Here is a 24,626-nt window from a genome sequence, read left to right as displayed (position 1 = left end):
TCATTTGAATAATGTGCTCTTTTTAAATAGTTTATCCCCTATAAATCATGTAACTTTTATTTGGGAGTACAGCCTACATATTATTGATTTCCTAATTATAGATATATATTATATAAATATTATATATATATATATATACATACATACATTAAGAAATAGAGGGGAAAAGTATGGGATACCTATGACACTGAATATCTAATTTTATCATATATAATTTTTGCATGGCTTTGATATCATTTTAACATTGTGGACAAAAATAAATACAATTTCAATAAGTGCTATAAAACTAGTATTTAATTTTTGTAATCCTTCAATAAAATTAACTGTCTATTAGTGTCTAGAATATATTACCAAGCCATTTCATCTCTGTTTAGTGTGAAAGTAGTGAGCTATGTATTGTTTACTGAACTAAGTGGCTGTTTTTGTATGCTTGTTTTCTATCTTGTAACTTAAAATCATAACATATTGAAAATATGAAAGAAAAATTAAAATTAAGATTAGAATTTGAAACTCTAAAACATAAACTAGGAAAAAATATTTTATAAATTGGAAAATAATTTAGATTTTTAAGAACACAAAATTGTCCATAGTGAATATTCTTTCTGGAATATTTTTATTATATGTGTTCTGTTCTACAACCTAGCTTGGAATTTTAGGACTGGAGGAAATCTAAAGACCACAGAGTTAAATGTATATTTTTAAGAATAAAATAAAGCCTGGTGAAATGAACACATATGATTACTTAAACTTTGAGATACATAAATGACTTTTTTTTAAGATACTAAGTTTTTGAGTACACTAAAGTAGTAAACAACTATTAAACATATTATTATTTAGAAAGAAAAAGAAATACATAGTTCAATCATTTCATTGTAAGATTACTACAAATTCAGAAGCATGATATTTACTTTTTAAAGACTAACATCAGGTTTGTAAATCACCTGAGGTGTTAAATCTGTTGTATAATTCATTTGTTTAGTTTTGTTACTACAGATGGTATTAAAGAGATATTTTGATTAACTTCAACTTAAAAGAATAGACTCAAAGTTCAAATTTGTATGCAAAAATGAAGCTAACAAGGTACACTGTGAAATATGTCATCCATTTAGTTTTATAACAAAGTTTGAAACTATTAGTGATTCATATACTTATTTAACCTTAGTATTCAAAATATTTAGTATTTGTTTTTGAAAGATACACCGTGTAGTTAATATGAATTTCAGCCAACTAAAGAAACCACATGACAAAACTCATGAATAAAATCTTAAAATGTGAAATTTATTTCACTGGTGACTCAAGGAAACCTCTATTCCAAGATATAGAGACTCTTGGGAAATTTAGTTGTTATTGGTAGCTAGTTTTCTAAAAAAAGTAGGATTTTACCTACTTCTGTAAACACCAAGTATTTTAATCAATTCAATTTAAATAGTGTTTTCTCTAAAATATACTTTATTTATTGTCCTACCAAGAGAAGGATAATTGAAATGGTTCTTGGAAATTGAAGATCTGTGGCAAATTAGATTGTTTTAGCAAATATTTGTTTTATCTCTCATCTTCTCTTCTGTAGGATGTGATGCTGGTTATGTTGGACTTAGAACTTTGGTTGCTTTGGGCAATAGAAAGTGGAACAGAAGAAGCAGGGTTTCCATTTCAGGCTTTAGGTCTTAAAGGCATTATGAGTTTTCACATATCCATCTGGGAGCTTCCGGCTTATGCCATGATGGGTACATGTTCTGGAAGCTCTGGCTCTTCTTTTTTGAACTCATCCATACACTCTCTTGCTACAGGTCTCATTTGTTTTTTTCGGCTTAGAAACAATGTAGCTAAGATTTTTCCAACTAAGCAAACTGTTTAATAGATTTGAATGAGAATTTGGGACTCTGTATATGATTAAAGTGAATGAACTTTAGCACATAACTTTTGGAGTAAAAAACTTTGCTTACTCCAGTAAATTTATAATTGTTCAAAATATGTGTTTCTCTCCCTGCATCAGTCTTTCAGAGGGAATATTTTGTTAACTCCACCATGTTAGACTCAAGCATGGCACTGGTTGATTGACCAATGTCCAAGCAGAAATTTTAAGAGCCAGGATGTGGTTCACCAGCTATTATGGACTGAGTGTCTGTACCTCCCAAAATTGATATGTTGAAATCCTACCCGCCCCCCATGTGATAATATTAGAAAGTGGGCCTTTTGGAGGTAACCAGATCATGAGGGTGCAACTCTCATGAATTAGCACCTTTATGAAAGAGACTCCAGTCTAATCCTCTAGATAGAATAAGATTGCAGTCTAAAAACTGGAAGAGGATCTTAACCAAGCCTGATCATGCTGGTACCCTAATCTTGAACTTCTAGCCTCCAGAATTGTAAGAGATAAATTTCTATTGTTTATAAGCCACCCAGTCTAAGGCACTTTATTTTAGCAGCCCAAACGGACTACGAAATACCACCTCTCTGTTCACTTTACTTGGAGACTGACATGATATTGATAATGACAAGGACAAGAGCTGCTTATCAAGTGGTTCTAGGATAAAGCTCAGAACAAAGTGACCATTCATTGGAATGTCACATGAGGCAGAAATAAACCTTTGTTATTGTATACCATTGATTATTTAGAGTCATTACCTAGTTTAACCTGAAAGTTGCTGTTATTTACTTATTTTTTATTTTTATTTCTTTTAAAAATTTTTATTAAGGTACTTTTGATATAGACTCTTATGAAGGTTTCACATGAAAAAACAGTGTGGTTATGACATTTGCCCATATTATCAAGTCCCCACCCATACCCCAATGCAGTCACTGCCCATCAGTGTAGCAAGATGACCCAGATTGACTATGTCCCTTCTCTGTGCTACACTGTTTTCCCAGTGATCCACCACACCATGTGTACTAAACATAATATCCCTCAATCCCTTTCTTCCTTCCTCCCCACCAGCCCTCCTAAACCCTCCCCTTTGGCAACCACTAGTCCCTTCTTGGAGTATCTGAATCAGATGCTATTTTGTTCCTTCAGTTTTGCTTCATTGTTATACTCCACAAATGAGGGAAAGCATTTATCACTTGTCTTTCTCTGCCTGGCTTATTTCACAGAGCATAATATCCTCCAGCTCCATACATGTTGTTGTAAATGGTAGGATTTGTTTCTTTCTTATGGCTGAATAGTATTACAATATGTATATGTACCACTTCTTCTTTATCCATTCATCTACTGATGGACACTTAGGTTGCTTCCATATCTTGGCTATCGTAGATAGTGCTGCGATAAACATAGGTGTGCATATGTCTTTTTGAATCTGAGAAGTTGTATACTTTGGGTAAATTCCAAGGAGTGGGATTCCTGGGTCAAATGATATTTCTATTTTTAGTTTTTTGAGGAAGCTCCATATTGCTTTCCACAGTGGTTGAATGAGTTTACATTCCCACCAGCAATGTAGGACGGTTCCCCTTTCTCTGCATCCTCACCAGTATTTGTTGTTCTTAGTCTTTTCAATGTTGGCCATCTTTACTGGTGTGAGGTGATCTCTCATTGTGGTTTTAATTTGCATTTGCCTGATGATTAGTGATATCGAGCATCTTTTCATGTGTCTGTTGGCCATCTGAATTTCTTCTTTGGAGAACTGTCTCTTCATATCCTCTGCCCATTTTTTAATCAGGTTATTTGCTTTTTGGGTGTTGAGGCATGTGAGTCTTTATATATTTTGGATGTTAACCCCTTGTCAGATATGTCATTTACAAATATATTCTTCCAAACTGTAGGGTGCCTTTTTATTCTATTGATGGTGTCCTTTGATACACAGAAACTTTTTGGTTTTATGTAGTCCCACATGTTCATTTTTGCTTTTGTTTCCCTTGCTCGAGGAGATGCATTCAGGAAGAAGTTGCTCATGCTTATATTCAGGAGATTTTTGCCTATGCTGTCTTCCAGGAGTTTTATGGTTTCATGACTTACATTCAGTTCTTTTATCCATTTCTAGTTTACTTTTGTGCATGGGGTTAGACCATAATCCAGTTTCATTCTTTTACATGGAGCTGTTGAGTTTTGCCAACAATAGCTGTTGAAGAGGCTGTCTTGTATATCCCCCTTGTATATCCATGGCTCCTTTATCATATATTAATTGACCATACATGCTTGGGTTTATATCTGTGATCTCTAGTCTGTTCCATTGGTCTATGGGTCTGTTCTTATGCCAGTACCAAATTGTCTTCATTACTGTGCCTTTGCAGTAGAGCTTGAAGTCAGGGAGTGTAATTCCTCCTGCTTTTTTCTTCTTTCTCAGGATTGCTTTGGTTATTCATGGTCTTTTGTGGTTCCATATGAATTTTAGGACTATTTGCTCTAGTTCATTGAAGAATGCTGTTGATATTCTGATAGGGATTGCATTAAATCTGTAGATTGCTTTATGCAGGAAAGCCATTTAATTCTACCTATCCATGAGCATGGGATGTGTTTACAGTTTTTGGTATCTTCTTTAATTTCTCTCATGAGTGTCTTGTAGTTTTCAGAGTATAGATCTTTCACTTCCTTGGTTACATTTATTCCATGGTATTTTATTCTTTTTGATGCAATTGTGAATGGAATTGTTTTCCTGATTTCTCTTTCTGCTAGTTCATCATTAGTATATAGGGATGCAACAGATATCTGCATATTAATATTGTATCCTTCAACTTTGCTGAATTCAGATATTAGATCGAGTAGTTTTAGAATAGAGTCTTTAGGGTTTTTATGTACAATATCATGTCATCTACAAACAGGGACAGTTTAACTTCATCCCTGCCAATCTAGATGCCTTTTATTTCTTTGTGCTGTGGGGAATAGAAGTGCAGAGAGTGGGCATCCTTGTCTTGTTCCCAATCTTAGAGGAAAAGCTTTCAGCTTCTTGCTGTTAAGTATAATGTTGGCTGTAGGTTTGTCATATATGGCCTTTATTATGTTGAGGTACTTACCCTGTATAGCCATTTTGTTGGGAGATTTTATCATGAATGGATGTTGAATTTTGTCAAATGCTTTTTCAGCATCCATGGAGATGATCATGTGGTTTTTGTCCTTCTTTTTGTTGATGTGCTGGATGATGTTGATGGATTTTCGAATGTTGTACCATCCTTGCATCCCTGAAATAAATCCTACTTGATCATGGTGAATGATCTTTTTGATGTATTTTTGAATTTGGTTTGCTAATAGTTTGTTGAGTATTTTTGCATCAATGTTCATAAGGGATATTGGTCTGTACTTTTCTTTTTTCATGGTGTGGTGTCTTTGCCTGGTTTTGGTATTAGAGTGATGCTGGCCTCATAGAGTGAGTTTGGAAGTATTCCCTCTTCTTCTACTCTTTGCAAAACTTTAAGGAGGATGGGTATTAGGTCTTTACTAAATGTTTGATAAAATTCAGCAGTGAAGCCATCTCATCCAGGAGTTTTGTACTTGGGTAGTTTTTTTATTACCAGTTCAAGTTTGTTGCTGGCAATTGATCTATTTAGATTTTCTGTTTCTTTCTGGGTCAGCCTTGGGAGTTTGTATTTTTCTAGAAAGTTATCCATTTCTTCTAGGTTATCCAGTTTGTTAGCATGTAATTTTTCATAGCATTCTCTCATAATTCTTTGTATTTCTATAGTGTCTGTAGGGATTTTTCCTTTCTCATTTCTGATTCTGTTTATGTGTGTAGACTCTCTTTTTGCTTGATAAGTCTGGCTAGGGGTTTATCTATTTTGTTTATTTTCTCAAAGACCCAGCCTTTGCTTTCATTGATTCTTTCTATTGTTTTATTCTCAATTTTACTCACTTCTCCTCTTATCTTTATTATGTCCCTTCTTCTACTGACTTTGGGCCTTATTTGTTCTTCTTTTTCTAGTTTTGTTAATTGTGAGTTTAGAGTGTTCATATGAGACTGTTCTTCTTTCCTGAGGTAGGCCTGTATTGCAATATACTTTTCTCTTAGTATAGCATTCACTGAGTCCCACAGAATTTGTGGTGTTGAATTATTATTGTCATTTGTCTCCATATATTGCTTGATCTCTATTTTTCTTTGCTCATTGATTCATTGGTTATGTAGGAGCATGTTGTGAAGCCTCCATGTGTTTGTGGTATTTTTCATTTTCTTTGTGTAATTTATTTCTAGTTACATACCTTTGTAGTCTGAGAAGCTGTTTAGTACAATTTCAATCTTTTTGAATTTACTGAAGCTCTTTCTGTGGCCTAGTGTATGATCTATTCTTGAGAATGTTCCATGTGCACTTGAGAAAAATTTGTATTCTGCCGCTTTTGTGTGTAGAGTTCTGTAGAGGTCTGTTAGGTCCATCTGTTCAAATGTGTTGTTCAGTGCCTCTTTCTCCTTACTTATTTTCTGTCTGGTTGATCTGTCCTTCTGAGTAAGTGGAGTGGTGGAGTGTCCTAGAATGTATGCATTGCATTCTATTTCCTCTTTTAATTCTGTTAGTATTTGCTTCACATATGTAGGTGCTCCTGTTTTGGGCACACAGATATTTATAATGGTTATATCTTCTTGTTGAATTGACCATTTTATCATTATGTAGTGTCCTTTGTCTCTTGTGACTTTCTTAGTTTTGAAGTCTATTTTGTCTGATACAACTATTGCAACACCTGCTTTTTTCTCTCTGTTGTTTGCATGAAATATCTTTTTCCATCCCTTCACTTTAAGTCTGTGTATGTCTTTGGGTTTAAAGTTAGTCTCTTGTTCACAGCATATAGATGTGTCTTGTTTTTTATCCATTCATTAACTCTGTGTCTTTTGATTGGTGCACTCAGTCCATTTACATTTAGGTTGATTATCAATAGGTAAGTACTTATTGCCATTGCAGGCTTTAGATTCATGGTTACCAAAGGTTCAAGGTTAACTTCCTTACTATCTAAGAGTCTAACTTAACTCACTTAAATTGCTGTTACAAATACCATCTTAAGGTTCTTTTCTTTTTCGCCTCCTTTTTCTTCCTCCTCCATTCTTTATATATTAGGTATCATATTCTGTACTCTTTGTCTATTCACTGATTGACTTTGGGAATAGTTAATTTAATTTTGCATTTGCTTAGTAATTAACTGTTCTACTTTCTTTACTGTAGTTTTATTGCCTCTCGTGACAGCTATTAAACCTTAGGAACACTTCCATCTAATGCAGTCCCTCCAAAATATACTATAGAGATGGTTTGTAGGAGGTATATTCTCTAAGCTTTTGCTTCTCTGGAAATTGTTTAATCCCTCCTTCAAATTTAAATGATAATCTTGCTGGATAAAGTAATCTTGATTCTAGGCCCTTCTGCTGCATTGCATTAAACACATCGTGCCACTCCCTTCTGGCCTATAAGGTTTCTGCTGAGAAGTCTGATGATAGCCTGATGGGCTTTCCTTTGTATGTGATCTTATTTCTCTCTCTGGCTGCTTGTAATTGTCTGTCCTTATCCTTGATCTTTGCCTTTTTAATTATCATATGTCTTGGTGTTGTCTTCCTTGGGTCCTTTGTGTTTGGAGATCTGTGGATCTCCATGGCCTGAGAGACTGTCTCCTTCCCCATATTAGGGAAGTTTTCAGCAACTACCTCCTCAAAGACACTTTCTATCCCTTTTTCTCTCTTTTCTTCTTCTGGTATCTCTATAATGTGAATATTGTTCTGTTTGGATTGGTCACACAGTTCTCTCAATATTCTTTTATTCTTAGAGATCCTTTTTTCTCTCTGTGCCTCAGCTTCCTTGTTTTCCTCTTCTCTAGTTTCTATTTCATTTTTCATCTCCTCCACTGTATCTAATCTGCTTTTAATATCCTCCATTGTACTCTTCAATGATTGCCTCTCTCCCCGAATTCACTCCTGAGTTCTTGAATATTTTTCTATACCTCCTTGAGGATGTTAATGATTTTTATTTTGAACTCCCTTTCAGATAGAGTGATGAGGTCTATGTCATTTAAATCTTTCTCAGGAGTTGTATTCATAATTTTACTTCGAACCAGGTTTCTTTGGTGTTTTATATTTGTATATGGCACCCTCTAGTGCCCAGAAGCTCTAGTCTCTGGAGTGGCTCAGCCCCTGAAGCAATATCAGGGGTTGTAGGGGAGTGGTATTTGTGCTTGGGGGAAGAAAAGAGCTGTTTCCTGCTTCCCGGCTTCTATGCCTGTCTCCACTGCCTGAACCAGTTGGCTGAGCACACAGGTATAAGCCTCAATGCTTTGCATTTGTAGTTGCTGTGGACAGATCTTCCCTCTGGCTGACCTAACGCCAGGGTAGGGTTTTCCACTTTTTGAGCCAAGTGGGTCTGGCCAAGAGAAAGGCACAGTAGGCTGCATATCATGGAGGGGGGCCTTGGAGCTGTGTAGCCAGCCAGGGAGCTGGAGCACCTGAAGATCATGAAAGCTCCCAACCTGCTGGGCAGAGTACACCCAGACAATTTTGTCTACCTGTCCTTTCTCCTGAGCAGTGAGTTCTGTGCAATTCTTGCCCCTTTAGCTGCCCTCTTGCTCAGGGCTTCCATGTTAGGAAGTCGCTCAGACGTCCTGCCTTTCTTTTATCCCAGCACAGCCGGATATAGATCCCTGCTTTCCACAAGCAGCTGGAATCTCAGTATCTTCAGGAATTTTGCTTTCTTTGCTTTCCAACCCCCTAATCACGAGAGTACCATGTAAGCACCATGAAATGTATGTTTGTGCTCCCAGAGCAGATCTCCAGAGTTAGGTGTTCAGCAGTCCCAGGCCTCCAGTCTCTTCCTACTCTGTTTCTCTTCCTCCTGCCAGTGAGCTGGGGTGGGGGAAGGTCTTGGGTCCCACCAGGCCATGGCTTTGGTACGTTACCCTGTTTCGTGAGGTTTATTCTTTTCTCCAGGTATATGCAGTTTGGCTCAGTCCTCTCTCCTGTTGCTCTTTCATTATTAGTTGTATTAATTATATTTTTGTATTATATGCGGTTTTAGGAGGAAGCCTCTGTCTCACCTCTCACACCGCCATCTTCAATCCAAATCCCCTGTTATTTATTGCATGTTATCTATATTCAAAAAGTAGTAGATTTTTGTTTTTGCTTTTGTTTTAGATAACTCGATTAAATTTGTTAATGTGAAGGGACCTCGTATATGATTCCCTTGATAGATCCCAATTTAAAATGACCTCTAAAACATCAGAGATTGCTTCAAATTTTGAAGTGCTAATCATACATTTATTTTTACCTACTTCAAGGTTTATGTTACAGTTTTATAATAGGGAAAATGTGAAATGACTTTCAAGCAGAAAGAATTGGGAGGAAAACCAACTTCAGGAACTTCACATTACTAATTAATAGTTTGACATCAAATTACAGAGATAGGTGCTACAATTATTTCTGCACCTTGTCTCACTGCCCTCATAAATGCCACTCCATAGTGCTAGCCATTGAAAAATTGTTGCACTGCTTTTCAAATTTCACTGTGTGTATTGCACTTTTATGGGAGAATTTGTCCTCAACAATTAGGCAACTCCCTCCTTTTAGGACTGTTTTGATAGTGAGTGAGCACTGTGTGTAATTATAAGAGACATAATCAGGCAAAGGGGAAATGGGTGCCTTTGTATGAAGAAGCAAAGCTAAACTTTGATTCCAGATTTTTTTCCTGCTATAGCATAGCATAACACAAAGAACAGCTGGCTTGAAAATTAGATGTTTTAACCAAACTGTACTTTCATACTTAAACTATGACATACATGGAACGTTAAATTATAGGGATTCTATTACCAAAAAGACCTAGGAAGACATTATGTCTGTGCAATGGCAGTAAGGCTGATTGAAAACTAAAAGGAAAAAATAGATTTACAGATTTTTTTATGACTATAAAAAAAACTATTTTGCTTTTTCTTTCCAGATTAATGAACCAGATTTTAATTTAGTAATCAATATTTCAGGGCTTCTGGCTGTTTTACTATGTTCTTATCATGTAAAAAGTTAAAAGAAATCTACAAAATAGGTCTTAAGATAAAAGTTTCTCAGAAATTTTAGAGTGAGAGATTTTGAAACTTTTCAATGTGTAAAAAATGAGTAACATATCATCTAAATAATGTATCAGATTCTATGTTGAAATCCTGATTAAATTAAATTCAGATTACAATATGACTTCATTAAATGAATTTTTTGAAGCAAATAATAAATATATATTCAATGTCACACAAACTAGTATTGACAGATAAAGTAATCAATTAGACAGTCAGTAATTCATCAAAGGTTTTGTTAAATGATTAACTACAGTATACTTTTATTTTTAAAAAATCAGTAACCAATAATCTAAAAGTCAGAAGCATCTACAAATGAAATAATATTAAATGTTTATTTTGGAGGCATTAGAAAGTAAACTGAGAAAACTTAAGCTACAATAATAAGAAAGGACAGGTCAGAATTAATTCACTCTTCACAAAATGATGTTAGAATGATGAGTTTATAGAAGGCAGAGGTAAAAATTTCTTGATTTAAGAGTAAGATCAATTTTCAACTAAAATATCTGTTATCTAGATGTATTAGGCAGTTCAAAGGAAATCTGTCTTAAAAGAGAACTAACTTCTCTTAGGGAAATAAATGAGTGTGACATGCATGGGCTTTATGTGGTGACCAAGAAGTAGGCTCACATAACTCAGTTACATCCCAGTAGGTCAACAGGGATTGAAGATTATTTGAAGACTGTCAGTTTAAAAATCCACTAATAAAATATAACATACTAATGGTATGGAGCCTGAAAAGTTTGTACATTTGAAATGCTTAAGTGGGTAGGGAATTCATCTTTACCTTCCTCCCTGAATTCTCCAGAGGTGTCTCTATAGCAATATGCCGTCAGTGACAGCCTGAAGGGCAGAGGATGGAAGGCATTCAGAGGAGGTAATTTCCCCTTTAGGAGATTGCCCTTTACTGTTATGATATCCCCAGGCTGATCCCTCAGTTGCTGGAAGTGTTTATGACCGGAAGAGATTTCTCAAGCCTCTCTCAACTCTTAACCTAGAAAAGAAAATCAACCCTTTGGGCTCAGGCAGCACCTTGTTCATAACTCTGTTTTAGCGTGTGTTCTATGATCTCGTGTTGGACTATTTACATGTGATTATCCATCACACTATGGTGAACATCTGAAGAGAAAGGAACATATTTTCTTTGGTTTGGTTTAGTTTTCATCCTGTTCTTCCCAGGGTCTGTTATAATGCCTACCAGTGGGAAGATTGGTATTCTTCAATGTATATAAAGAAAAACAAATAGGAAGGAAGGAGAGAGGGAGGGAAGAGGAATACAGGTATTGTTCTAGAATTATGGCCCTGCAAGATACTCTCAAAGGTATGTGGAAGTAATCAACTGAAAGCATTTTAAAGGTAATCTACCTCCCAACAATGATTGACTTCAAACCTTTGAGCTCTTATCATATGGCCCTACAAATAGCATAGTTTTCACAGTAGGAAGTAAGGTGCAGTGTAAATATACATAAATCTAAGATCACACTTATGTATAATTTAGCACTGTGTGAAGCGTAGATACAGTCATTACACAAATTCTAGCAAAAATATAAATTTTATCACTCCTGTGTTTCTAAGAACACAAACTGAAAACCTCAGGGAGCATAAATGTGTGTCCACAAATATGTATTGTGAGGATATTAAAAGTTTAATGTGATAGAAATATCAGTTTCCATTTGCTATAATATTGTTCCCTCAGATCCCTTTAAGTAATTTAAAATACACACACACACACCAAAACCCTGCAATATTTATTTCCTGATGTTGCCTTAAATTACTGCTCATTTGTTAGTTACTAATGATATAAGGAAAAGTTGCAGGAAAGAAAGTTGCCACTAGATAACCTCATGTAGTAAAGGAACTGTAAAAAAGTGTGTTACATTTAAGTATACATTCAGATCACAGCAGCAAGTTAGCAAATGATTTTTATAGTTATTTGTCAGGCTACCAAAAAGTACCAGTAAAATATTTATGTGGACAAGCAAGGCATATGCCTAAAATACAATTCCTTTGATTTCCAAAAAAAAAAAAGGAATCCCACAAAAGCTTAAAAAAATCAAACCAAAACTATTTCCTAGAAACACATTATGTAAACAGTCTTTATCTTTTTTGCTTGAATTGTTAGATCACTAAAAACTAAGAATTCCTTCATCATAAACTTTCTGGTAATTAATACATGAACATCTTAGATTTTGTTGAAAGGCTCACTAAGTTGCTCCCCAGTATTGCTGCCTTGGCACCTGCTTTGTTTGGCCAGTGGGTCCACAGTGACCCTAAAGTGACTGCAGCCCTTCATGCAATTGCATGTCCTACATAGCAGCCCGTAGAGTCACAAGTAAATGTACATTTGTGACATGATCTTCCCAGTAACTCTCATGATCAACAGTCTTCCCTGCCTCCATGCCTGCTCTTTTCATACTCCTTAGGTAAGACCCCTCAGGGGCTTACCAAAACTTCACTCTTCTGGTTCATATTAACTAAACTGGTCGTAGCCTGTGAACCCAAAACACTCCACCCATGGGCCCTACAAAGGCATGTGCCCAGATCCCATGTCCCTCTCTGTCTGTACTCTGTCTTGACCTCCCATGGTAGATCCTTAAGGCCTGCTGGACACTTCCGCCAGGACCTGTGAGTAACAAACTTCCCCATTTAAGACTCTCTTTTGGTTTGCTATTGAACCTCAGCTCGCCATCTGACAGCCTGTGCACCACAAAATTTGACAAATTTCTAACACTTTTACATATAGAACAATTGCCTTAATTCATTACAAATCCAAACAGCAAAATCCTGGTTAAACTAAATTTAACTCAAATAAAATGGTAATGGAATATCATATTCCTTTCCCCTATAATACCACATTCCATTCCATTGCATGCAGATATAGATGTCTGTCTCACTCTTACCTGTGTGGGCTATAAAGACATTTTATATAAAGCACAGAATATTTGCTGCATAACTCTGTTTTGTTACATACATGGTGTTCAGTAAAGATTAAATTAGAAAATATATAAAACTTTAAACTTTATTAAAGTTTCAAGTGTGACCCAGAGATGTGCTCCAGATTTGTATTTAGTTTCAATTGTTTCATAGATATTACCCAAACGTGGATTATATACACTTGCATAAGAAAAAATATAATTTAAGTTCGATTTTTTATTACAGTGTGAAAATTGTATTAAACCATCCTTCATTTCATTGTTATTTAATATATATTTAATTGATGTGAGAATTTTCTTATTATTATTAAACTTGTAAATTTTATTTTGTTATTTATGTCCTACTTTATTCAAGGCTCTGGCCCATAGTCATTTCCTTAAGGAAATTCCTTATGGAATTTTTTGTTTGTTTAGGTGTCAAACAAAAAGATAACTTGTGTCAATGAAATATAAGGGAAAGTAAATTAAAGACATTGCTCAATGTCATAAGCTGTGTAAGCATGAGAAGTGGCTGAGTATCTTCAGAGTCTAAGCAGACCCCCATGATATCATTTGCCTCCCAATGTGGCAGTCCTGAAGAGACTCGCAAAAGACTTGCTTCTCAGTTTTGTAAAATTCTCATTTGTACTCTCTTTTGTACTCTTCTACTATCCATGCTATCTTCCACATGGTTGCCAGATTTAATTTTATGAACAGTAGATCTGGAAATATTATCCCCCTAATGTGAAAGAAAAGAAAAAGTCCAAATGCCTTAGAAAAGCATCTAGGCCTACTATCATCAGTCCCAATCAGATGATCTGTTCAATTTGCTCCATTCTGCATCATCATACCATGGACTAAATTACATCAGGCCAGAAACCTTGCTTGTTGCTTTTCAGCATCTTTATCTTTGATATGCTAATTCTTCCTCCTGGTATGCTTTTTCTACCCAACTAATACTGATATATTGTACTATATATTTTTAAAGATCTTTTTGAGTGGTTCCTTCTCCTGAATTCAGCTTAGTTTCTCATCCCTGTGCCTAAACCTCTATAGGATAAAAGGATTATTTCCACAGTCTTCTTAGAAACTTGTGTATGCTGTTTCCCATACTATAATTTGTTTTAAAATGTGTAATCTGTCCTTCAAACATGACTCATGCATATCAGGGTGATTTTCAACTCCATATAATCTAAAGAATAGTAGTCACTCATAAAGTAATCATTTGTCTAATTTGAATAACAAAGTAGATATAGCTCTCTCCCCTTTATATGTCTCTTTTGGATATAGCCACCACTTCACTGCTAGGTTCTTTACACAGAAAATGTATCTAAGTCTTATGGGCTTTTTAAAACACGTTCTTCTGTTAACTTTCTTCATTTAGTCTTGACTTAATAGGAAACAGGCTCTCTTTTTAATATATCCCTCTTACTGTTCTTCCCTTAATGGTTAGCATTTCTTTTTGACCCCATCTTTTAAATTCCTAAGGAAATTATGAGTTATTTACTTCATTGGTCTAAAAATATGTCACTTTAGTTATAAGATTCATTCTATATTTCCAACACAAACCTTTGAAAATTATTATTCTATTTTGCCTGTCAAGAAAATGCAATCTTTAGAATGAAACCTAGAAGGAGCCTGGAAATGACATGTTCTAATTTTGAATCCAACACACATTTATTATATAATAGCATTGAGGACACTTCATCTGTTTGAATTATGGTGATATTGAAAAGGTCATTTCTATATCATCTAGTTTAGTACTTCCCAAACTATATAGGATTAAGTATCATTCAAAATTTTTTTTCTACTTTGTCATGTCTACTTTTACATTTGTAAAATAAAATGAAAATAAATTACTATAAAAAAAATGAAACACTGATATAACCAAATTCATTTCTCATTAAAAAGAAGTTATTTCATTGAACAAGCATGAGATTATTCCTTCAATTTGTTATGACAGTTTACAAATGCTTGTTCCCAACCGCTAGGTTGTGTAATGTATATAATGGAGATTTCAACTATCACTAGGACTAGAAACACATCTTCTTATAGGAGATAAAATGTGGCACACAAAGGAGTTGTCAAAACTCAAAGAAAGAAAATTAGAAGATTCTTCTGGCATGGGTGAGTTGTATAGAATGTTGAAACATGGAGTAATGGAGAAGCGGTAGAAGATAATCCCAAGTATGTGAACTGGACAACATGAGAATCAGTATAGAATTGAAGAATGAAGAAAATGGGACAAGTTTTTCAAGACTTCTGGTACTTAAAAAGGAAGGTCTTGTAGGAAACTCAAATATCTTATTTTCACTAGTTGTTACTCCCCACTCCAAACTAGACTTTTCTCCAAATCACTGTGCCTAATGTGTTCTAGTTAAATTCAAAAAGGAACAACACAGCACTTATACATGGAATACATATATTTCTCTAGCTGCATTTAACTCCACTGATCTCTTCCTTCTCACTCAAATATTCTTTCTTAGGCTTCTGTAATGCAGCATTTCCCATATTTCTTCTGTCTCTCTGAAAACTTATTTTCCTTCTTCATCTTCCCTTTACTTAAGACCTTTACATGTTGGAATTCCTCAGGCCTCTTACTTGTTTTTATCTTCTTCTTATCCATCACATTGTCTTTTCTAGAATTTGTCTTCTCTACTTTGATGGTTGTAAAGACCACCTGTATGTTTCTAATTTTCAAGTAAAAATACTTCATCATGACTACTCTGCTGACTTCTAGGTCTTCACACCCAGATACCAGCTGGTTATCTCTACTTGGATATCCAACTTAAAGTGAACAAAACTGAGTGTTTGTTTCCTATCTGCCTTTCTACTTGTCTGTACCAAAATTAAGAAAGCAAACAAATAACAACAAAAATAAACACACAAAAATGATTCAGTAAATTATACCATCCTCAGGATCTTCACTTGCTCAAACAGTACCTCATGTCCTTCCTGTCAGCACTTATGTCCTTCCTGTCCCTCATTCTGGACAACCAGATATGTCCTGATGTCTCTCCCTCCTAAATGTTCATAACATATCCCCCTATTTCTGTTCATTTTACCCACAATCTGGGCCACAGTTAAACAGCATTTCTCCTGAGAGACTTTCCTGTGCCACAGACTAAGTTATGTCCCTTTGTCTACCACCCCAAATTACCTGGATTTTCCTCTGACTATGTAGATATCTTTGCACTTAAAGTTACTTCTACCATATTTTTCTTCCACAGGAAAGAATAAAATCTAGGAGAATAGGAATAGCATCTGTTTGAGTTAATGCATTATCTCAAACACAGAATAGACAAATATCTCAACAAATATCTATTGAATAAATACTTGATTTTGACATTATAAAATTCAAAATAGAGAGCTGGAGAATCACTGAATATGATAAATTTCAACTCTTCTCTTTCTAGATGCATCCTTTAAATATTTTATCCTTTATTTAAATCCTTAAAAATTTATTCAGCCATGTTGATCCTCTAAATGGAGTATCATTGCAACTCATGTATTAGGAGATAAAAATGACATCTTCTTTATAGCTTAACCATAAACAAAGACAGTTTTCTTGTGTGATGATACATCTGGAACATGGAAAAATGTAGACATAATCTAACTGAATGCACATAATAGTCTATATTTGTTTTGTAAGTATTATGCATAAATAGTTTTCTAGAGTATATCCATTTCCTTTTCTATTATTGCATTGACGTGCAATGTTTATACATATATCCATTGGCATATTTCATAAATATATAATGGTATAAGTAATCAATGCATATTTGAAGTATCAGAGTTGGATATAGAATACTAGAAACTTATGCTGTAAAGAAGGTCCCGTGACTATACTTTCTAATTCTAATACATTCTAACCATTTTACAAAAGGATAATAATGGCTATCATAAAACATGCCTAAATTTTACAGTCATAATAGAAAAGAATTAATTCAATTGTTTTCCTACTTCAGTGAAATATTTCTAATATATCACCACTATCTAAAATAGAAAGTTAGACAAAGTACACTGATTCTTTTGAAACTAGAACTGTATACTATATTATTGAATTTCTAAGTATCTAAAAAGAGGGCTGGCAATTGGGGCTCCTCTGGTTCATAGAAAACTATGCTAATTATGTTCCTCTCAGTTTAAAAATTTTTAATGATATAAACATTTTTGAGCACATTTTATCCTTATTTTATTATTGAGGGGACTTTAAAAATATTTTTAATTTCTAAGTTTGAATATTAAATAATGTTATTTCATGTCTATATCTAAAAAATAAAAGAATACTTAAGAATCTTTTGTCTCAAAAGGAAGGGCAAATAGACACCCTTTGAATATAGCACCTCTGTTGTTTTCTGGGTTTTTTTGAAGTATACTTGACATAATACTATAATGTCAAGTGTGCAACATGGTGATTCGACATTTATATACATTATAAAATGCTCACCATGATAAGTGTACTTATCATCGGTCACCATACCAAATTATTACAATATTATTGACTATATTCCCCATGCTTTACTTTTCATCTCTGTGATTTTATTTTACAACTCAAAGTTTGTACCTCTTAATCCCTTCTACCTATTTTGCTTGTACTCTGTCCATCCCCCAACCCCCAGCAACCAATAGTTTTTTCTCATATTTGTGAGTCAGTTTCTGGGTCTTTTGTTTTGTTTTGTTTTTAGATTCCACATATAAGTGAAATCATATGGTATTTATAGCACCTCTGTCCTGAAACACATTCTCTGTGTCAGAATAGAGAGTTAAAGTCAGATCCTCCAATCATACATTAAATACAATATGATAATTTGGCTAGTGAAAGTCACAAATGTCTGTCAAGTGGTAGTGTATAATAGTTTGGAATAAGGCACAGAACATTTTTGGACAGGTTTAAAGCTTGGTTCTTACACATAATTAAGTTCTTTATTTCAACTCTCTGTACCTCCATTTCTTCCTTTATAATGGGGAAGAATAATAATACCTAAATCCTTTTACAGAAAAAGATAATGTGGGCATAGATATTGGACCATATCCAAGGAAAATAAAAAGCAGCCAGACTTATAATATTAAAATTATGGTCTATCTGAATCCAAAGCTTATAAACTTTCAATTATATCATGCTGTAGGAAGACGGGGACTGAGCAGGAAGGGAGGAAAAAGGGTGCAGACATGGGAGGAATATATAAAGGATGGAGAGGAAAAAGGGAAGAAGAAAAAAGAAGACAAGGAAGGGAAAAAGAGGAATGGAAGAAAAAGAAGTTACTATCATTTGCATATACGTGAAATCACGATAACTGCCATGAGGCCCATCTTAAGACAGGTGCCATTCTCATTTCACAGATGAACAAACTGAGGCACACATACACTAAGCCATGTGCCCAAGGCAAGATATTAAAACTGGCAACATCAGAAATTAAGACTTCTCAAAGTTTCTAACTAAAGTATTAAAATTACAATTTTATGCAGTCTTACTACCCTATAATCCTCTCTACTATATTCCGGTGAAAATTTGTATTTTTACCATTAGAAGGATTGGAAGGATTGGAGAATTTTTTAGTGTTTTCTTGTATTTGCAAGAAGTCTTTAAAAAGCTCTTGAGAGTTTGTACATAGGACAAATAAAACTGTGGGACTCTTGAGGTCAAGTTCCTTGAATAAAAGATTAACAAAAAAGGAATGTGAAGATATTGGAAATGTTTATCAATTTTAACATTTAAAGGTCTTGCCATGCTCTTGAATCATCAATTTATCACTAACTAGGTAAGCTTCTGACATTTTAAAAATACAAGTGAGACAGGGATAGTTAGCAACTGGAAATTACTTATTGTAAATTTTTAAAATTTATTTTTCTATATATTTACTGATGGTCCAATAAATACTTAAGAATGATATTTAACAGTTTTCTCCACCTTATTTTAATACTTTAAATTTTAAATATTTGGTATTTTAAATATTTTCTCCACCTTACCATCTTTGGTTAGTCATTTATTTTACTCATTTGTGGGGAATAGATTAGTTAAATAAAAATTCCCATCTGCATTGGCTTCTTTATCAAAAGCTTGTTAGCTTTTGTTATCAGAAAATGACTGTTAGTAAGTTATATAACAATACAAAGTTAAATTCTTTAAACTTTCTGTTGGGAGCAAGGCAGGAAGAAATTTTGCACTCAGTTGAATCATTTGATTAAATGTTTTCTTCTGTGAATATATTTACATTTAATTGCAATGAGCATTCTATTTTCAAATATCATACTCCTGTACTCCAAAATAACCACTACTAAACATGAGTGCATTATTAAATCCACGTATCTCTTTAACAGGCATTAATTTATTCAATACGTATTGTTTAAACACTTTCTTTGTGCCAAACACTATTTTAAATGTTGGAAATACAGGAGTGAAGAAAAATAAATCCCTGACTTTGTGAAGGGACATAATGAGGGTAGGCAAAATCAGAAATAAACAAAATGAAAACAGGAAAATAAGTAATGTGTTAAATGGTAATAAGTACAAGTAAAGAAACAGAACAGGGAAGGAAAATAATATTAATAATATTAGCAGATTATGGAATTTTGAATGGGTAGTTAGGAAAGGCCCTTGAAAACACAACCATTAAGATCTAAAGAGGACATTAACTAGTTCTGAATAGTTCTGGAACAATTTAACTGGCTGGTTCAGGTTGGTAGGTACGGAATATATTGAAGGTGCTAAGGATAGAGCAGAGGAAAGATTTAGAGGTGCTGGCAGAAGAAGTGGTGAAAATGTGTCAGTTTGGATATATCTGAAGGTATCACTGTGAAGATGGGTTATGTAGGGCATGAGATTAAGAGACGAGTCATGATGCCCTGAAGTGTTTGGCTTGAGCTATTCGAAGCATGTAGCTGCTACTTAATCATTGAAAAACTGTGGGAATATTTTGGAGAAAGACCAGTTGCTCAGTTTTAAAAGTTTGAGATGCCTAGTAAACATCCAAATAGATAGATTGATAGATGGGTAGATACATAAATACACAGATATATAGTTACACACATAAATCGATTTGTAGTTCAGGAAAAAAGGATAAGGAACAGTTATATGTTTATAAGTCATCAATAGGCAGATGATATTTAAAACTATGGGACTCAATAATGTAAATGACTAAATGGAGAAACATTCTGATTGTCCACAGCTAACAAATCAGAGGATGAAGCAGCAGCAGGAGGAAAAGGAGAAGCCAATGAAGTAGGTTTAAAAAAAAAATGTGTGTATCATCTGTGAACTCAAATAGCAAAAGTGTTTAAGGAGGAGAATGTGCTTAACAATGGCAAATGTTGCTGATATACTGAGTAAGATAAAGCATGAAAATTGACCTTTGGATTTAGCAAGGTACTTATCACTGCTTCTCTGGTGACCTTGGCAAGTTCAATATTCTGAGAAGTGTTGGAGGAAATGCCTGCATGGAGTAGTTGTAGGATAGAATGAGTAAAGGGAGATGTGAACAGACAATGTGAACATGATGAGAGAAATGGGGCAGAAACTGGAGAAGATAGTGAAGGCAAGAAAAGGTTTTTTGTTTGTTTTGTGTTGTGTGTGAGTGTGTGTGTGTGTGTGTGTGTGTGTGTGAGTAAAAGAACATGATTGAATATATTATTTTAAATCCTAGGAATTAACTCCATATTTTTGTTTCATGAATATCTTGAGTATATACTTTCTCCATTCTGAAGTTTAAATTATAATATCTAGATAAAAACTAAAAGTCTTCTAGAGCTCAGAATGTGTTATAAAATACAAACATCCCACTCAAGGTATTTGAAAATGTATATTTAATATAAGTATTATAACAAATCATGTTAATGGATAATTATGAAGAAGTCAAATTTAAATTCTGTGCCACTATCACAAGGCTCATCACTGATTTTTTTTCTCGGATTTTTATGAGCATTGAATGTATTTCTCCCAATGATTATTACAAATAAAATATAAAAATTGTCCCTTAAGCTCAAGGCACTCTGCTAACCATATTAAATATTATTCCTACTCTTTACTATAAGATTACAGAATATTTTATTTAACCCATATTGTAAATTAGGGTCCTGGGGATCAGCAATTCAGTGACTTTCTTGAGCCTTGATAGATATGATTGAAGAAGCAGGGATGCAATCCAGATATGCTTAGTTCAAAGCACCTGGCCTTTAACTTTTACGCTTATTGAAATAGTACTTAGAAAGACAAGGACTAAGGCATAAGCAGCACTTCTTTTGGGTAATGCCAAGTACAATGAAGGACACTTAACTGGACTTGCTGTTAGTATAGCTGTTAATCTATCTATGAAAAACAAACAACAAACAAAATCAGCTTTTTTCATGTTTCCCGATTTAAACCATTAGGAATCATGAAGCAAAACAATGTAAATTAATCCAGGCTATTTTTTTTCGAATATCTTAACCATCGTTATGAGATAACTCACCAAGTTACAAAGTAAAACCAGAAGAAACGAAATGTAGTTGTACTGACAAGCCAACGATCTGGATGCAGTAAGTTGCATATCATATGGTGTTGATTGCTCAGTAAAGCCTGGTGAGGAATCCAGACTTAATCCCCTAGTTAGCTTGCTGAGCTTCCCTTAAAGGTTTACCGCTGGAGAAGCAAATACCAGGGCTCTTACAGTTCAAATGGGATATCCCTAAGCAAGATCATTCTTTCTAAAGAATGCTGGCTTTCTGCATGCTTAAATTATTTGCAATTTAATTAATACCTAGAAATGTGAAGCTAGCTTCAAATAAAATCTCAGTAACAGAAAATTTAAATGTAGGAGAAAAAGAATTAGGAGTCCACTGGTTTCTCATTACGGTAAGGTGGATTTTCTGTTGAGGTCTGGACACACGTAGAAAGGACATAATAACTAGTTTTATTTTAGAATCTTTGTCTTTGAAAATCCTTGACCATTTTAATATCCATTCCATTCATTGCTGTGTTTCCCTTGATTTAATCGTATTTTTCTTATAAGTTTTATATTTTCAGTAGTGAGATATAACAAACATCAGCAACTACTGGATGATAATTTTATTTTTTATTTTTGTCTTATTCCTGTATGATACAAAAAATGTAAAGCCTTTCCTGTGATACTAAAATAGAAGTAAATTATAACATGCATGAAGTTCAAAAGATAAAATTCTATTATGCATAATATATAATCATTACTTATACATGTCCCCACTAGTACTATAAAAAAAGAATGTGATTTAGTTTCATAGAAATGGTTTTGAATCTCTTACATTCCACTTATCACCTGTACGAACTTGTAGAAGATTTTTTTCTGTTATTCCCACCTCTAAATAAAAGTTAATATTACCCAACTAAAGAGCTGGTTATAATATTATAATTACTAAATAAGAAAGTATATATGATCTTCTTTGCAATTAAAAGCAATAAACAGTTTCTTCTTTTTTCCCTCTTATCTAGAAATACAGCTAGAGTATAGTTAAGTGGAATAAGTGATTGAATTTTATTTTTAGAACAGCAAAAAACTTTTTCAACATGACTGTAAAACAAAATTAATTCAGATATATTTTTGTTAAATGTATTAGTCTTTCTCATAATAAATTAAACTATTAGTATCTCCAAACTTTTGGAAAACTGAAAATGTTTGGAATATTGTGTACACATATATACTATCTACAATGTACACATGTATTTATGTGTTGATTTTCTACTTTAGAAAGTATATATTTTATCTTTTTTTAGTGAAACATCTATTATATGAATATAGAGGTGTAGCATATTAAGTAGTCGTTCTTTTTCAGAATTTAAACACTTTGTTTTTGAAGCAGGTAAACTTCTCAGGAAAAGGGAGATGTTCATTTTTCAAGCTAAACTGATTCAAAATTGTTTTTAAATGACTAGACTTTATCATATATGCTAAATATTACTTTTATTAGCCTTAGTGCCCTTGTTTGCTATTTTCTACAAACACTATAAAAATTCTATATAAGGTGAATATGCAAAAAAGTGCATGAAGAGAAAAACCTAAAGATATTTTGTCATTTAGGCTGTGAAGCTGAGCACTGGAAATTTTACATCCTGACAATGGTCAGTGTTATCAGGAAACCCAGAACATAATAATTACTAACTACTATTTAAATGGAGTCTGAACGATGCAGAAAATATCTTCTATTGAAACAACATATAAAATATCTATCCTCCTCATCATAAAATGAACACTAAAGGCCAATTACAGATTTTGTTACAGTCTTGTCAGCACTTGATCAAGTGATCAACCATCTTAGGGGCAGCTGAGAGAAATTTAAGTAAATAAACGAATGAACGAATGAATGAATAAATAATAAATAAAACTCACCTTATCCACAATACATATCTGCTTTCTTGTTTGAGCATCAAGTATTTCAATCTCAAAGTGAACAGTTTTTGAATGTTTAACTGCTGGAATTGATTTTAGAGGGCCTGCTGAGAGTACAAATTGTGACACAGAGTGAAAATTTCTCATGTCATTCTTCAATATGGACCGTGTAGCTCCTTGAGAAAACAATTCTCTCTTGCGTCCTGAAGCAAGGGATTTGTGCCTTTTGAACATTGTGTGAACCACCAGGAGAATCTGTCATGTCAACAGGAGACACTTGCAAGTGTGTTCCCTGTGTGCCAGTTAAATACTGCTGGTGAGACCCAGAAAGGTCAAGTGGCGTGCCATTCCGAGAGTTCAGTTTTATTTAGCAGGCTTGAAAACAATGACTGATCTGTTTCTATATATAACACACTATTGTGAATTGCTGCAGAGTTGGGGATTACTTTACCAGCACTCAAATTATTCCTTGCCTTCTCCTTTTATCTCTGCTTCTTAATATGGCCACCAGTTTCTGAAATTCCAAAGCAAGAAAAAAGCAGATGGAGCTTTTATTATCTCTGAATTCTGGATGCATTAATCTTCAAGCACATATATTATTCACACTTAGATGTATTTAAAATTAGCATCATGCTATCTTATAGTTAAATTTAAAGACTCCTAATACATTATTACATAACAAAATTTCTTATAGATGCTGGCTAAGGTAAGGCCCAGTCACATAATTTTTAATATATATATATGTATATGTATATAAGCATTTATATAAAGAGCCTGATATATATGTATAGCAGATATTTGAATCAAATATATACCTGATATATCTGATACAAATGGATGAATTCTTCACCCCATACAGGGAACAGAAAGATGACAAGTCTTCTATGAGATTGAAGTATGTAGAGAGCAATTTTATAAATCAAGGAAAAGGAAGTAAATGTTATTTTAACATTTCTATACATTTTATAGCATTGGAAAATCATTATTTTATATACAAATTTTATATACTAAACATTACATTTACCACAACCCTAAGTTATGACAAAGTCAAGTAATCTCAGAATTAGCAATGATAAACGATAAACAATCTGGGAAAGGGTTTGTGAAAAAGACTCCAGGTATGCAAACCTGTAAATCTGGTGAAGAAACAACTGAAATAAATCCAAAATATGTTGTCACTGATACAACGGGATATTACAGGAGAATATTCTGGAATGTTATTTTCAATGAAAACATGAAAAGGAAAAATGGCTAAACTTAAAAAGGGGAAATCTATATGAGCCTAATCTTTTATCAGTAAGTAAAATAAGTATTATTTATTTTTAATTTTGATTACATATTATGCACTGGAGATTCACTTGCACATTGCTCAGTTATCATTTTCATACTTGAGACCACCATTACACTCAAAATATAATATTTTTAAAAACATAG

The 24,626-nt window shown here is 33.8% G+C and overlaps 1 protein-coding gene across 2 annotated transcripts in view; it reads right to left on the bottom strand.

Moving 5' to 3' along the window:
• The window catches only part of TECRL (trans-2,3-enoyl-CoA reductase like), a 125,575-nt gene extending 102,082 nt beyond the window's left edge, over window positions 1–23,493 (bottom strand). Inside the window, exon 1 of one of the 2 annotated variants that reach the window (XM_073237531.1) lies at window positions 23,193–23,493. In XM_073237531.1, the coding sequence (XP_073093632.1) occupies window positions 23,193–23,426 (234 nt within the window). In that variant the 5' untranslated portion in view covers window positions 23,427–23,493. The remainder of the gene's footprint in view (window positions 1–23,192) is intronic. The other variant, XM_073237530.1, reaches the window with a different exon arrangement.
• Window positions 23,494–24,626: the final 1,133 nt, after the last annotated feature.

Source organism: Manis javanica, chromosome 5, assembly GCF_040802235.1.
Source record: "Manis javanica isolate MJ-LG chromosome 5, MJ_LKY, whole genome shotgun sequence".
Taxonomy (NCBI): domain Eukaryota; kingdom Metazoa; phylum Chordata; class Mammalia; order Pholidota; family Manidae; genus Manis; species Manis javanica.
The sequence above is the reverse complement of the archived record's forward strand: the minus strand, read 5'-3'. Positions and strand labels throughout refer to the sequence as shown.